At 35.5% G+C, this 17,502-nt stretch overlaps 1 protein-coding gene across 2 annotated transcripts in view; it reads left to right on the top strand.

Annotated features, from left to right (window-relative positions):
- Positions 1–16,078, top strand: part of CRPPA (CDP-L-ribitol pyrophosphorylase A) — a 305,420-nt gene extending 289,342 nt beyond the window's left edge. For both annotated transcript variants that reach the window (XM_060156133.1, XM_060156132.1), the window contains one exon: positions 12,323–16,078. In XM_060156133.1, the coding sequence (XP_060012116.1) occupies positions 12,323–12,427 (105 nt within the window). In that variant the 3' untranslated portion in view covers positions 12,428–16,078. The remainder of the gene's footprint in view (positions 1–12,322) is intronic.
- Positions 16,079–17,502: the final 1,424 nt, after the last annotated feature.

The raw sequence follows: 17,502 nt of genomic DNA, 5'->3' as shown, positions 1-17,502 counted from the left end.
CTTGTCTTCTCTAATATGAATTCTGAGTGATTTCTTCAATTCAGTTTCAGTAATTTTCTTTTCAGCTGTGTCTAATCTGTTGTTTGATCCATCCTTTGAGGCTTTTTTTGGTTTAAATTTGTAATGTTTTTTATTTGTAAAAGTTGTATTTCTTATTTTTCAAGTCTATTCTTGTTTAAGAGACTGCTCATTTCTGTGGATCCATGTTTGTTTATTTAGAATTTTTTTACATAGGTTCAAATTATTTTGTGCCTAGAAATTCTAATGCTGGTTTCATTTTGATACTAAACTGGTTTGTTGTTTTCTTCATAACTTGTTATTGTGAATGCATATATGTGTTTATGTGTTTGTCTGACTTGCCCACCTATGTATTCCATTAAGGGAAAAAAACATCTCTCTATTCATATCTTAATATATAACTTACATCCTGGTATCAGGTAAGTTCCTGAAATACAGTCATTGAAAGGAGTCTTGTTCTTATTTTTTTCCTCATTTATTTCGTTATTGAATAAGTTAACTTTTTAAATACTCCATTTTTTTTTTTTTTTAAAGAAAGACTCTGCTAATGGGTATGCTTTCAGAGCCCTTGCATATCCCACAATGTCTGCTTTTTTGTCCTTCTTACAGTCAGCCAGGATTCCTAGGTAACAATCTTTTCCTTAGATCCCATTTTCTTGGGGTATTTAATATTTCAGAGAAGTTACACATCAGCCATTCTTACCTATTGAAAATAATCTGTATTGCCTGATGGAGCCTGTTGAATTTTTATCTTTAAATTTGAACGTATCATCAGAATATGGCTTCTTTTGGGGGGGGGTTTCACTAATTTTGCAAGGGTCTAAATGATACCTGTGTCTCTGCAGACACTGGTCTTTCTTCAACTCAGGGAATTTTCTTCTACATATTTATAATGACTTCTGTATTATCTGTGTTTTCTCCCCAAGTTTCCCTTATACAGTTTGGTTCTTTAATTAATGTCTTGACTCTCTTCTCATTATTTTAAGTCTTTTATTCTTCTGAGTTCTAGAGATTTTCAAGTCTGTCTTCCATTTATCTAAGTCAAATTTATATAGAATAGGTAGGTTGTATACCACTTCCAATGAGATATTTAATTAAAATACATTTACTTAATATCTACATGAATCTCTAGAGACATAAAATTATTCCTACTTTGTTCCCACTTCTATGTTCAAAGTATCTTCTTGAATCTTGTTTTCACTTAGCAACATCATTTCAGAGAAATATAGTTAATTCTAATGATTCCAGAAGGTTCTTTCCACCTAGAAAATTGTTTCACATATCTGCTGATTTTTATCTACCTTCTTATTAGGAAGAAACCCTATAGGTAATCTTCTACCATGTGTCCTTCTCCATGAAAAAGAACTCTGCTCTTCATTGTGGGAGGGAGCTTTGTCAGGCTAATTTTCTGCTAGTTAAGACACTTAAAAATTGGCACCATTCTGGTCAGGATAGAACTCTTCTTGTAAGTTGCAATTGAAAGTCTTCTTCTTGGAAGGAAATAGACTTTTTAATACAATGGTAAATATTTTTCTGTGGAAATGTGAGATGAAAGCTTTGGATACTAACTATTTACCGATCTAACCAATATTTAAGAGTCTAATGGTCATTAACCAGACATCTTTTTCTTTTTTAACTGCTCAAAACTATTTCAATAGTAATTCCCCCCTTTCCACACACACACATGCTGCTACCAAGAAGTTATGTTTGAATTTGGCCTACTATAGTTATCTTTCCTTGATTTAAGTTTGTAAGTTTATGGGAAAAATTCAACCAATCTTTATGCTCTAAGAGAAATTATCGGTACATTTTTCTACTAACGCCTGGGCCATCCACTCAAGAAGATACTCTCTGAATAATCTTTCTGTCCACCCTATCTTTTCTCACCCATTGTGGAAACAGGAGTCATTGCCTACCAACACCTGGTATACAGATGTTCTGCTTATGCAACCACCTCAAATAAGAGAATGCCTGCCTCATTGTCTGCCTTTATCCTTCTGACTTGGGTATATTAGTGTAAATTTATCAGTGTCCCTACACTTATCTCTGAGACCAGGCTTTCTTTCATAGGAGAGGAATCATGTAGCACAAATTTCTAGTTTTTCACACCTTTTCAGTTTCCAAGTATAGATACAAGTTTTTCTCTTATTTTTGTTTTTAGGGGGTTATTTCTATAATGATATATCCTTTATCTAAAAACATCGATGCTTCAAAGCTGTCTTAATAGTTATATATAAAGCCAGATTTTTATAGAAGTAACTAGCAGATTAATCTGGTTAGTTTACTGAGTACCTACTATAGGTATAGTACTTTATTTGATTTTAGAATTTAATTTGGGAGAGTTGCCTTTTACTGTCTACAATTTAGCTAAGAAAATAGGATCTATACGTATGCAAACCTAGCAAGACGGTAAGAGATTGTGAGGCAAACTCTGATAATGCAAATTGCTGATGTGTACTAAAGTAAATGATTTCATAAGAGGAAGTCATCACAGCCAGGTATTTGAAAATTGATGTGAATTAGAAAGACAATTATTGGGAAACCATTTTACTGGAGAAGAGAAAACAGTGATTATATCAGTATGGCCACAGAAGTGGATTCTGTATAGTAAAGGAGTGGAAACTGGCCAGAAGGATTGATTAGGTTGACTGTGCATAGTCCTGAATGCTAAGATGAAGTTTGTGCTGCAAGTAATGTGGGTTTGACACAGTGAAAATGGTTGTTCTAGTGAGATTAGAACAGTAGCCATGGGCAGAGAGAAGTAGCCAGTTAAGAAATCCTTGAGGAATCTAGGTACAGGATGGTAAGGATGTAGACTGAGAGTGGTCAGAGTATAGCTGGTGAGGGATGTCACAGTAGAAAACTAACAGGACTTGGTAACTGTTGGATAAGTTGTATAGGATCAAAACAGTTTTGCTAATTAAAAGAGACATTGTGTATGAGACAGATTTTTCAACTTTATTAAGTGGGAGAATTGATATTATGAATGATGTAAGAAAATAAAGTATGACAGTGTGACAAGTCCCAGATCTAGAAATAACTGACACGATAATGACATGCGCGTTCTCAAGCCAGATGTCTGGTGCTTTTGGCTGCCCAGGTTTTACCCCACTGCACTCTGGTTCTGAGAGCTGCATAGTTTGGGTCTCTCCTAATCTTTAGTCTCTGTTCTTATTCAGCAGAGTGACAGTGCTGCCCCCTCAGGGTTTCTTGACCAATTCTTTCTTCTTAATTATCTTGTTTCAAAAATATTTACTGAGAACCTTCAGTACGTGCAAGACCTTGTGCTAGGCATGGAGAATAAAGGAGACGAAAAGTGCTGTGTGGTACTTCCGTTAGTAAGTAAAGTCAAGTGTATTTTAACTAGTATTTTGTTGTCGAGGAGACATTTGTTTCACTCAAATGATCAAGAGGCAAATACTTTTCATTTGGAGAGGACTCTTGTTTTTCGCAAACTATTAGTAAGTGACTGCTTTTTTCCTGCAGTTTTGGAAATTTACAAATAACGAACTTTTTTTTTCATCTCCACTAGGGGACAGTGTGTTACCATTAGATTTTTTTTTGCTTCCATATCAGCAAAATGTATACAGAAAGGAAATTTAGCCTCTAATTATTTTGATACGATATTACCTTACAAATGTAACAAGACTTAAAATGTTTCTAAAGTATACAGCTTAGGATTTTTGTATATTGTATGTGTTATGGATGGATAGATATATGGCCATATATAGATACAGGTTTTATTTGTTTAGAGTGATTGAAATTTTGTGGCATTTAGATAATTTTTGCATGAGTCCACCAAAACAAGGATGGGTGGCAGAAAGATATTAATACCAAAATATAAGGAAATTGAATTTCAGGACAGTTTTGTAATTCATGGAACTTGAATTAGGCTTTCTGTATGGAATTTGCTGAGACAATGTAATGTTTACCCTTCCAAAAGATCTGTGTAGTCTCTTGAGACATCTAAAGCCTAAATAATACATTTATACATATATTTTAAATTTATAGAGTTTCTTTTAAGAGAGTACATTGTGTTCTTTAGGAATGATGTGTATGGAAGATGAAAATCTCAAAAGATTTCCGTTTAGGTTGTCTATAAAGATTTGGAGAACAGTGATGTCATAGCTTTTCCTGCCATTCTTTGAGACAAGATCCTACAAACTCCACATAAATTTGATTCTAACAGCATACCATAAATTTGTTTATGCCTCTTTAATTCAAGTACTGATATCTGTGTAGTACAATGATAGGGTTTAATGTTTTGAAATATACCTTTTAAAAAGTTCTTCAAGTTTTGCCAAAACTGGGTTTTTGCCAAAAGTTGTCCTTTGAGAAAACTGAAAGCGACAGTGGATCAGTAAGGAATTCTGAGGATATGACATTACAGAAAATTGACCACTTATACACTTGCAAGGTGCTACTTCTTCGTCATTTACTTCTGAAACTGCAGGCGTTACTTGTTCAAATTGTGAGGTTGATGGTGGGGAGCAGGGAAAAAAGCTGCTATGAATAATGGAGGTGTCATTTCATTCCCAGTCTTCTGTGAAAGTAAAGAAATCCATTTTCCCTGATTTCCAAAGAGCTTGCCAAAGGCTTAGAGGTCCCATGAGAATTTTTGCATCGAGACTTCACTACTCTATGGAAGATGATAGATAGAACCACGGGAAAGAAACCTACCATCAACCAAAAAAAAAATAATAATAATTATATATATACATATACATATATATATATATCTCATACAAAAAACCTAAAGTACAGGATTCCATTGATAAGACTTACTCTAGAGTAATTTTAAAATTATGTTTTTAAAAGATAATGATAATAGAACTTTTGTGCATCTTTTTTTTTTTTAATTAATTAATTTATTTATTGGCTGTGTTGGGTCTTCCTTGCTGCGCGGAAGCTACTCTTCTTTGCCGTGCACGGGCTTCTCATTGCGGTGGCTTCTCCTGTTGCATAGCACGGGCTCTAGGCACACGGGCTTCAGTAGTTGTGGCTCACAGGCTCAGTAGTTGTGGCACACCGGCTTCATTGCTCCGTGGCCTGTGGGATCTTCCCGGACCAGGGATGGAACCCATGTCCCCTGTATTGGCAGGCAAATTCTTAACCACTGCGTCACCAGGGAAACCCCGATCTAAGCATAGCAGCATATTTCATCCTAATCTTGAAATTACAAAGTGATAGAGAAATAGCTAAATATGATAAGTTTAAAACCCATGGTGAATTCTAATCCTAAATAATTCAGTTCAAGGATATAAAAAATTTTAAATAGCAATTTTATATTGATTTTTTTTTTAATATTCTTCCTGATATTTAAAAAAATCCAACTGTAAGAAACTCTTCAGGGCTTCCCTGGTGGCGCAGTGGTTGAGAGTCCACCTGCCGATGCAGGGGACACAGGTTCGTGCCCCGGTCCAGGAAGATCCCACATGCCACGGAGCGGCTGGGCCCGTGAGCCATGGCCGCTGAGCCTGCGCGTCCGGAGCCTGTGCTCCGCAACGGGAGAGGCCACAACATTGAGAGGCCCGCGTACCGCCAAAAAAAAAAAAAGCAACCCTTCAAAATCTCAATGAGCAACTGTTAACATGCTAAATAAAATTAAGTACACATTTTTTGTTGTTACTTTTAGCTTAACTTCCATGATATCTTTCTTAACCTCTAAATCAGCAAAAAGCTATAACTTTGTGAATTATTAATATGATTCTTTTGGAAATCTTTTATTGAAAATTGCAATATTCAAACAAAAAATGTTTTCTTTGTACAGATTTTGAAGTTTTTGGTGGGGATAGGTATTCTCTGGAAATCTAGACAATTACGAAGTACTGATTTTATGAGATAACAAATCAAATTTACTCCCTGAATTTAAAGTCTTGAAACTAAGTTTTAAAATAACTTACTTTTCTTATTAGAATAAAGTGTGTTTATTATGAAAATTTTGAAAATATAGCAAAACATAAAGACGAAATAAAAATAGCCATAAATCTGTCACCCAAAAATAACTCTTGTTAACATTTTGATATTTTCCTTCGCAGTAATTTAAGAAACCTGATTACTACATCCTTTTTTTTTTTTACCTTTAGGACCAGTTTCTAGTTTATAATACAGCTGTAACCAAGAAAAAGAGTGAATGTTGTATTTTAAAGCTAGAAGTTATATTTTTTTATGAGAAGATAGAGTGCAATTTTTATTGTTTTTCAAAAATTTGACATTGTTCTCAAGTGAACAGAACAATAAGATAACAAGTAATTACTGTCTGAAGCCTAGCCATGGATGTTGCTGGAGTTACAGATAGTGAGTAAACTGCTGATAAATTTAATTTGGGTGCTTTTTCTTAATTTTTTATTGTGAAAATTTGGGTACCCACTCTTCTTACAATAGCTTTATCACATTGATATGTCCCTCTAAGGATCAGCCATTTCTTGTCCCAAAATATTTCTTGTTCATCCTGGACTCTACAGTATTTTCTTCCTCTTTCTCTCATCATTTGGTTCTGTCTCCCTGAGGATAATTCCTGTCTCATGTGATCTTACCATGCTCTGAATTCCCTTGTTCTCTCACGTGCAGCTGTAGCAATATTACCTACAGTCTAGTCCTGTACATATATTTGTACATTACATCACATTGGTTTTCTAGGGATGGGGTTAACATTTTTCAAATTTTTTGTTTGTTTCATGGAGTAAATATTCCCAGATGACATAGCTGCTGACATAACCCATATGTAGTTTTCTAAATGTTCCAAGCAGGTTTCTTGGTGATGGTGGTAGGGTGTGTCAGTAGATAAGGAATAGGGAAATTGAATAGTAATGTGATTACAAGGTATGAGATGATTATGGTAGTAATTCACCATTTTTCTCTCTTGCTTCAGTTTGGATATTTTTTTACTTCATTTCAGGGTCACTGATATTGTCTCTGGCTCTTCCCATCTCATATTAAATCAATTAATTCTTAATTTCAAGTACTATATTGTAAAATTATAAAATTTTTTTTTTTTTTTTTTGTGGTACGCGGGCCTCTCACTGTCCTGGCCTCTCCCGTTGCGGAGCACAGGCTCCGGACGCGCAGGCTCAGCGGCCATGGCTTACGGGCCCAGCCGCTCCGCGGTATGTGGGATCTTCCCGGACCGGGGCCCGAACCCATGTCCCCTGCATCGGCAGGCGGACTCTCAACCACTGCGCCACCAGGGAAGCCTAAAAATTGTTTTTTTATTTGAGATTCCAATTCTATGTTAAAATTTTCCAGTTTTCATCAACGTTTCCTTCTCTTCCTCTATTTTTTAAATATATTAATCTTAGTTTCTTTGAAATCCTTGCAGGGTAATTCCAATATATGGATCATTTCTGGGTCTGTTTAAATTGATTTTTTTTTGCTCTTGTTTATGGGTAGTCTATTTATTTATTTATTTATTTATTTATTTTTGCTGCTTTGTGTTCTTTACTTGTCAAGTAATATTTTATTGTATGCCATCTGTTACTTACAAAGCATTATAAAAGCTCTAGTTTATTTTAGCTTCCTCCAAAGAATATTAAAATTTGTTCTGGCAAGCATGTGTGTTACTGGGAAATCAACTTGCTCTTCTGGAGATTGTAAAGCTTTGTTAGGGCAGTTCTAGTTCAGTTTTGTCTTTATGCCTAGGTTATAGGCATGGTCTTCACCAAGGTCTCCTTGTTCTAGCCTACCTCACATCTAATCTTCTAAGTGCAGTGCAGCTTCTGAAATCTCTGCTCATTGCTCCAGCTTCCCAGAAATTATTCTCTGCTAGGCCCCATGGAGTCTACCTGTGCAAGTGCCGATTAGGAATTGGCCACATAAGGGGAATTTTCAGCAGAATTTTAGGACTTCTTTGCAACTCTCCCATCGCAGGGATGTTTTTCGCACAATCTGAGGCACTTTGTCAACTTTAAATTGTAATCTCTGTCTTTTATATCCAGAGAGACCATCATTCACTTGGACTCTATTTCTCTTCTTTATAGTTTCGAAAAATTCTCTCAACAAGACATCTGAGATGAATGGTCTCTGCTTTCAAGGACTGTAGATATGCATTGGTTATTGTCTTAGATCCGCAAACAACATTTTTACAAAGAGTTTACCAGATTTAATGGTTATGTATGGTGAGTAGGTGTTATCAGCTACTCTGTTGTGGCTGAAACAGTACACTCCGTAAAAATAATAATTCTAACAGCTGTTATTATAGAATATTTGTTAGGTATCTGTGATTTACATGTCTTACCTGGTTTAGTCCCTACAGAAAAATCTGTAAAGTAGATAATATTGTTACCCCAGTTTTAGATGAAAAACGCAGAACTATAAAACTTTGATAATTTGCTCAAAGATGTCTGACAGTTGTGAAGGCCAGTATTTGAATACCAGCAATCTGACTCTAGAGCCTGATTAAACACATCTTTTCTTGAAAAATAATACACTTTGTGTTTTAGATTCACAGAAGAATTGAGAGGATAGTACAGAGTTCCCTTGTGCCCTTTGTGCAGTTTCCCCTATTGTTAACAACTAAGCCATAGCTTATGCAGATTGCCTTGGTTTTACCAAAATTTTTTTTTTATCCCAGGATACCACATTACCTTTAGTTGTCATGTCTCCTTAGGAGACAACTGTCATGTCTCCACAGTTGGCTGTGACAGCTTCTCAGACTAACCTTGTTTTTTATGAACTTGATAATTTTGAGGAGTGCTGGTCAGATATATTGTAGTATGTCCCTCTATTGGAGTTTGTCTGATGTTTTTTCTCATGATTAGACTGGCGTTATGGGTTTTGAGGAGGGAGACCACAGAGGTAAATACCATTTCATGATAGCATATCAAGAGTGCATACCATCAACATGATTTTTCAGTGTTCATGTTGACCTTGCTCACGTAGTTATAACACTAAACATTTTTATTATATAATATTTGGAGCACACAAAGGAATGTATGCATATACATGTGCATAAATATGGATGATTGATAATAAAACGACCACCTGGAATGCCCCTCCACTCCCTATCTCCATCAAGGATTGAAAACACTGTTTTGCAAATCCACTTTCAGCAGGAAATGCTTTTTAAAGATTTATTTCCTTGCATTTTTTACTTACGTTATCAATACTTTTATAGAGGTATGGAATTTTGAAATGAGTTTGAAATCCATAAATTATTTGTCTATCTAATTTTTCTACATACTATAATTTTCTTAGTATATGTATGTCTCACCATCTTGTTTAAATCGGCTCTTAAAATTCCGTATTTTTCAAAGATGGAATGATTGAGGTCAGGCAGAGAGGGAAAACAAATATTTAGTGGAATAACATAGGTTCTTCTCACTGAATTCGAGTCTTTCCAAATGATGCCTATAAAAAATTGCCAAAGTAATCTTTAAAAGAACAATCTTACTTAAATTTGTTAGTAGCTAAAGATATGTAAGTTGTGGAGTAATCAAAATGAGCATGGAAGATTTATTCCAAGATAGAGAAAAGTGATTTTTCTAGCCCTAGGATCTTAAACAGGTTTTCCCCCTTCATATCTTTGTTACCATGCTGCTTTCATTATAAGTGTAAACTGATTTCAAAGAGGCTATACAGATAGCCTTTTTCTGTTTATTTTTGAATGGGAAACCTTAATTATCATCATCTGTTGTATATCTCATTTTAATGAGACTTGGGAGTAGATGTGTATCATACCCTGTAACACTGTAATTAATTAATTATTGAGTGACAAATACATACCTATAGTTGGTTTGTGTTTTATTCAGTTTTAGAATACTATTTCTGTATTTATAAATGGTGTGTCATGAATTATATCTGCTCCTATATAAGTGAATCACATTTTAAGCTCAAACATATTTGGCTTTTAAATGATTTGTTAATGTGATTTGATATTCTGGAAACCGGTACAGCATTTGAAATCCATTATTGAAATGTCATTAAAACTCACTCACAAGAGGCAAAGTAGCCACCATACAGCCCCTGTGCATCTTTCCCAGTTCCACCTCTTAGAACACAATCAGGGAAACTGACGGGAAAGAATAGTTTAAGCAGAGGTGATCTCTTACTACTATCATCATAGATGAGAAACCCAAGCCTGGGCTAGTGGAGGCGTGGTGGTAGTGGGAAGGCTTTGATAAGATAATATTCTTCTTTGTACTGTTGCCAGACTTCTGGCTAAATATGTAAATAGGAGTAAACAAAGTAACCAAATAGTGGTCATTGTTAACAAATGAGTCAGACTGAAAGGGTGAACATTTGTCTATCATTGTCAACCCTCCTTTGCTTTGAATTTGTTATAATGTATGGAGGGCAACCATGTGTTAGGCATTGAACTAAGTTTTTTATATTCAAAGGTAAAATATTCTCTACATCAAGAAACTGATCATCTGGTGGAATAGATGGCCAGCTAAAAAGACTGTAAGAATTCAGTGTGCTAGAGGAATTCATAGCTATGGAAGTGTATAGATTCACCTCACTCAAATTGGGTTGAAGAACAGCAGTCAAGGGAGATTTCAGGAGTCACTGATATCTGAGTTGAACCTCAGAGTAACTAGGGTAAGCTAGGCCAGGAGAGGGAGTGAGACAGCTTTTCTGGCAAAGGGATTAGCTGGTGCAAAGGGAACCTTGAAAAATGGCTTGATTGGACAATCTTTTTTTTTTTTTTTTTTTTTTTTTTGGGCAGTACGTGGGCCTCTCACTGCTGTGGCCTCTCCCGTCGCGGAACGCAGGCTCAGCAGCCATGGCTCACGGGCCCAGCCACTCCACGGCATACGGGATCCTCCCGGACCGGGGCACGAACCCGTGTCCCCTTCATCGGCAGGCGGACTCTCAACCACTGCGCCACCAGGGAAGCCCAGATTGGGCAATCTTAAACAGTTCTACATGGCTTGGAGAACTGAGTGATTTTAAGGGAATGGTAAGAAGAGGCTGGAAGGATAAAAGACCTTCCAGGTAAAGGGTTAATACTTGATCCTGAAGTTTAAAGATAGCCTTCAAAAGATTTTATGAGGGATAATGATGTGATCAGATTTTTATTATTTAAAATCAGTATTTTCATTGCTGTGTGGGAAATAGGATAGAAGAGGACAGACTTCAGAGAGACTATGAGATTGTTTCGGTAATTCAGGGTCAGAGGTATTATGCTGGCAGTGGCAGTTTGAGTGGAGTATATGGATTCAAGAAACGTTAAGGAGGTAGAAACAATGGGTCCCAGTGATGTACTCAATGTTGGGATAAGGCATTACGGACGATGCCGAAGTGTAGAAATTGGTTACCAGATCCCTCTTTTTGAGCCTAGCACAATTCATAACCCAAGGATTTAACATATTAACTCTGTTTCCTATTTCATTTTCCCTTCATATTATCATCCCCTCATACCTTCAAGAAGCCTAAATAATTAGAAAAAACAGAATTTCATAGGGAAATATGATTTCAAAGGGAAAATCACATTTTAGCAACTTACATTTCACAAATCTGCCTGATCTTTACTTCAAAAACAAGCAGGTTTTTTGTTTTGTTTTCTTCCTCCACACCAGTACTCACAGTTTATAACAAAGTCTGTTGTTGAAGAACCCTCAGGAAAAAAAAAAAAAAAGGTGACGAGAAGGCTTGTATCATCAAAGAAATATTCACACTTAAGTGAAGAGCCAAAGTTGGTCTTCAATATTGGATTAAGGGAAAATAATCTTTTGTTTCATATTATTAGCTTTTGAAATTGTGTCATTGCTTCTTTTGGTACTTTCAGCAGATATTTTTTCTATACTGAAAGTGCTTATAAAAGCGTTTCTCCTTTATTTGGGACAATGGCTGTGGTCTGAGTTCTATGCAGTGCTGAGCCCAAAGAATAGCAAGCCTTGCAAAGTGTCTCCTTGAACACATAGAAACAGAGTCTGTGATTGTGGTTGCCAGGGGCTAAGGAGTGGAGGAAATGGGGAGATGTTGGTCAAAGGATACAAACTTCCATTTATAAGATGGGTAAGTTCTGAGAATTTAATGTACAGACGGTGACTATAGTTAACAGTACTGTATTGTATACTTCCAAGTTCCTGAGAGAGTAGATCTTAAATGTTCTCACCCCCCTTCCAAAAAATAGTAAGTATATGAGATGATGGGTGTGATAACTAACCCTACTTTAGTAATAATTTTGCTGTATATATGTATATCACATCATCACATTGTACACCTTAAACTTATACAATGTATTTATGTTTATAAAGTTTTTCAAAACTAAATTTTTTTAAAAAAGAAAAGTAGGTCCTTATTAAATTTAATGTGTTGATACCTTTTCTTTCTAAAATAATTATTGTTTTATCTTTTCTTTCAGGATGAACAGAAGCTACAGGAAAGTCTAAGGCAAGGTGCCACCATTATTGCTGCCTTAATCAAAGAAAAAAATTCCGGACTCATTGGTCAACTACTGGTAGCATAAAGAACATGAAGAAAATTACCTACTGTGTTCTTAGAAACATTTACCTAAGTATCTCTTTTGTGCTTCTCTCCTAATTGTATATGGTAGAATGTTTAAGTTGTATTTTATGTCTTTTATAATTTGGAGGATGTGATGCTTAGGTGAACTTAAAAACTTTTTATGCATGTCAAATATAAATTGCTTAAACCGGAAAAGAACAGATAAGTGGAAAATAATAGCCTTCACATAAAGAATGTGTGCCTTTTCACAAAGGCATGAAAGGTAAAATAGAAATAATGATGAGTCAGCTAATTCTCCAAGGAATGAGAATTTAGGAAATGTCAACTATTATCTCTCTGTTAATTAGTAAATCACACTATAATGAAACTAATAAATAAGATTAATGAGTATTGTTAATTCTAACATTATCCTCTCTCCATGGGTTATTTTGAATTGCATTCCAATTTTTCACACCTTAAAAAAAAAAGGAGATAGCAGTGAACTCTGGTTTGAGTATCTGTACCATTAGCCTCACATTACCCTAGATCTCTAAAGGAGATGTAATCTCCTGCTTTTCTAATGTTTTAAAATTGTATGTTTTCCTTGGTTTATGAAATATAGTTTTGACTTACATTATTTTTAAAGGCTTCTGATTTTTCTGAATAACTTTAAAAGAAGACTGGAAAGCTTCATGAAAGTGACGTTATTTTGGTTAATCTTAAGTTAGTCTTCTTCTAAAAGGAAGAGAGTCCATTGCACATAAAATAATTTTCTTTTGATACGGATAACTGCTGCCTTTTTAAATTGAGTCCTTATTCTTTCAAATTTCCACTGGTATATACATCTTAAATATTGATGATTTTTCCCTTACCTTATATTTTACAGTTTTGTCAATCCAGTCATTAGAGATGCCTTTTATTCTATATATACACTTCATAAAAACACATAGATCAGATTATGCCAGGGCTTAGGCTGCACGTGGGAACTATAAAAATTGCATGAAATGTTTTCAGTTAAAGATAGACTACGAGGGCTTCCCTGGTGGCGCAGCGGTTGAGAGTCCACCTGCCAATGCAGGGGACATGGGTTCGTGTCCCGGTCCGGGAAGATCTCACATGCCGCGGAGCGGCTGGGCCCGTCAGCCATGGCTGCTGAGCCTGTGCATCCGGAGCCTGTGCTCCACAACGGGAGAGGCCACAACGGTGCGAGGCCCGCGTACGGCAAAAAAAAAAAAAAAAAAGACTACAAAATATCTACCTTGTGCGGTCTCTTCTTAACATGTTGGGTGATTTTGCCTTCATTTCTCAAGTATCCATAATAGTAGGAGAGTTTATATTTTACATTTAAATAATAGTGAGTAGAATATGGAGGAAATGAAGTAATTATTGCAATTCATTCTCCTAAATGAAATGTGTTGTTTGAATGAATGTAGGCTTAGATCTCAATTCCTGGGCTCGCCACTTTTTCTCTCTTTCTCTAGGGATGTTAAGAAATATAAAATAAATCATTTAATTAAAAATCTTGAGGGTGGAAATATATGGGCAGTGTGTGGATTTTGGTTAGAATGTCTGTTGTCGTTAAGGCAGGTTGGCTACGTTGTAGAAGGTCATAGGTGTGTGTTTTGACATCTTCAGGTGGAAATGTTTTAAGAATTTGAAATGTGCTCATAAAGGCAAAAGGGGAAAAGTTACGAAGATTTTAAGGAGAAAATCAGTGCCTTTAGGTACGTGATGGGAAACTAGGCAGTCTCTGGCACAAGCATCACTGTATCTATTGAGTAATGACTGAGTTACCTTAGATTTCAACAGAAGGGAATATTATACCAGACAAGAATTTATCTTGGGACAGTTAGTATGCCTTTACCCTAGGCAATTGTAAACATTTAGTGTTATGAGATTTAGTTAATAAAATATTAAGATGACGATGTCTGAAATCATCATCATCATCATCATTATGGCATTTAATTGTTTTCTTTATAGTTTACAAAGTGATTCACAGCATTGAAAATAATTTAAAGAAATCTCCTCACATCCTTTACAATTTAGATGGAAATTGAGGCTCAGGGATCCTCACTACCTTCTCCAAAGACACATGTTAAACTCAGGACCACGGAGAATAAGTTTTAAGCTCATTTCCTCTATAACAATGATTGCAGGCAAAGGATATCCAGCAGAGAGGCCTTCGGAAATGAGCCAGAGGCTCCGAATGAGCGTTGGAGGAATGGACGAGGAGGGACAGATCAGTCCAGTGACCTGAGGAAAGTTCTGAAGCTTTTGGCTTTCCAGCCATCTTTCCAACATACAGAAATTGTAGCTAAGGATAAAGGGAATGAAGAGAATTATTGGCCAGGAAGGAAAGATAAATTAATTGATTATTTTATTTGTTAAGAGATCCAGAGGCAACTTTACAGTTATATATTCATCTCCACTTTGGGAAACGTAATTACTTTCATGAAAACTGTCCATTTTCACTTTACTTTTCAAAATCCCTTTAAAAATTATACTAAGTATGCCTGAGGGTTGCTGAAATTGCTTTCTACCTGTGCAAATTTTGTGGAAAGGATGTTTTCTTTTTAAATGTATGCTACTTAATTACATGCAATTTAAAGTTAACCTTTTTAGGAATTTAACACAGCACGATCGGTAGTTTGATTAATGACGTATTGGTAAGAGGTAGTATTTTTTTTTTCATGAGAGTGCTCAATTTGAGAGATGACTTCTTGCAAATAGACTCATCTACAGATGAAAGTCAGACCCCTATATTCTACCAAGACCTCAGACCCCTATATTCTACCGAGAGCCATTCTTATTGTGGTCACTTTAAGCATTTTGCATTGGTTTACCAGGAAAACGCTCTTTTCCTATGCTAGTTTACTGTACATTTGACCCTTGAACAGCACAGGTTTGAATTGCACTGGTCCAATACGTGTTTTTTTTTCAGCAGTAGCTAGGAAGGAACCATGGATACAGAAGACTTACTATAAATTATGCACAGATTTTTGACTGCTGGGAGGGTCAACAGCTTTAATCCCTGTGTTGTTCGAGGGTCATCTGTAATTATACCTATCAAATTTTACGTTTTATATATATATAAATACAATATTGATTTTATAAAAATCAAGTTGTAGTACTACATTTTCTTATGTTAAATATGTAAATTTTACTTCATTTTAATGTTGAAACTAACTATATCAAGAAAACATGATAATAGTTTAATTAAAATGTGAAGAAAGCCGTTTGAGATAAGAAAGATTGAAATTGTTTTAAAAGTTTAATTCAAAAATAAACAGAATAAATGAAAAATACATATTGTTTTAGGGTTTATTAATATGGTTTAAAATACGTGGACAAGAAGTGGCTGTGTAGCTGGTGTTTGGCATTGTAACATTAATAGATGTTCTTGTATGGTTTTAGTTTCAAAACTATGAAAAGGTATGGATCTTTTTCAATGAAAAGTAAGAAACTACCATTAAATATTTTAAATGTTCTCTTTACACAACAAAATGTAGGTAATTGATAACTAAATTATTGATATTTTAAAATCTAATGACAATTTTCATTGATATTTAGTGTATATGTACATATTTTTCAAACTGACTCAGTCTCAACTGAATAACTGAACAGAACATTCTCAAAATATAAGTGTGATCTTTTACATTAGAGGAAAATAGAATTTGAGATTCAGATATATTATTCTGTAAAATATATTAAAAATTTGCAAAACCAGAAGTCTCAGTCAGATTTTTTCTCTTTCCCTCATATTTAGCAGGTTTACCAGCAATTACTGTGGCAGCTAAGGATATAAGAGCTATACTTAGGCACAGTGGAAAAGAATATTGTGACCACTTAATAATGTCTGCATGGGTGTGGTGGGTTGAATTACTGTTTAGCAATATTCTTTCCCTCCATTTAGTTTCCATATGAGGAATATATGTCCACTTCATGACTTTGGGATTCATCCTGTGACCTGCTTTGACCAACAGAGTGAGTCACAAGTGGCAGTGCACCGCTGAGACTAGGCTTAAGAGACCCTGCATGTTGCTGCTTGCTCTCTCCCACTTCTGCCACCACCATGATGTACACACTCCGCCTGGCCTGCTGCCTCCCAAAGGAAAAACGAGAGCCGGGATCACCTGACCTCCAGCTAATTAACAAGTGGATGCAGAAGCCCAGCTGAGATCAGCAGGGTCTCCAGCAGACAGGTGAGCTCAATAAATGCTCATTGGCTTTTTTTTTTTTTTGCTAGTACTGAATTTTGAATCATTTTATCGAACACCAGTTGGTAAGCAAGGAAAGAAGATCTGTGGCAGTGTGTGGTACATTTGCTCTCACAAGTCTAGGATATATCTGGAGACATACATTTTGCTAAAGCAGAACATTTACCAGGAGAACTGTTGGTTAGGGCAATGATCCCAAAGTATTAGAAGGTTCTCTGGATGCCTCTTTCCCTAGTTAGTAGTTACTGAAGGAGGAAAATAGACCTGAATGTTACAGAAAAGTTTTCAAAAGAAGTTAAACTTTTTTGGGCCTGAAATGACATTGAGTTAAAATATGGGCTACTAAAATAATAGATAGTAGAAATAGCTAACATTTGTTGAATGATTACTGTGTTCCAGAAACTGTTCTTAGTAATTTTGCATGTACATAACTTTTTTTTCCATAATAACTTCATGTACTAGGTAGTATACCAGTCTCCATTTAAAAGATGAAGAAACTAAGGCACATACATTTTGAATAACTTTGAGTAACAGAGTCATTCGAGCACCAAGTGGGCAAAATGTGATTCAAATTTGGTTATCTAACTTTGGAGCTTATATTCCTAAGCATGATTCTTTATAATATTATAAAACATACTATTTTTTTCCCCATGGAACGGCATTTTATTTTAAATATAGTAGTGTGTACACATCAATTCCGAACTCCCAATATATCCCTCCCCCATCCTTCCTCCCTGGTAACCATAAGTTCGTTCTCGAAGTCTGTGAGTCTGTAAAACATACTATTTTAAGATCCCTTAAAGAATGACTCTCAAAGATGGGAATCTCAATTTTATTTTCGTTAATAGCAAGAGAAAGAAAATGGGTAAAGCCCATTACC

The sequence above is a fragment of the Lagenorhynchus albirostris genome, chromosome 8 (genome assembly GCF_949774975.1).
Source record: "Lagenorhynchus albirostris chromosome 8, mLagAlb1.1, whole genome shotgun sequence".
Lineage (NCBI taxonomy): Eukaryota > Metazoa > Chordata > Mammalia > Artiodactyla > Delphinidae > Lagenorhynchus > Lagenorhynchus albirostris.
Note: the sequence above shows the minus strand (reverse complement) of the source record. Positions and strands in the feature narration are given on the sequence as shown.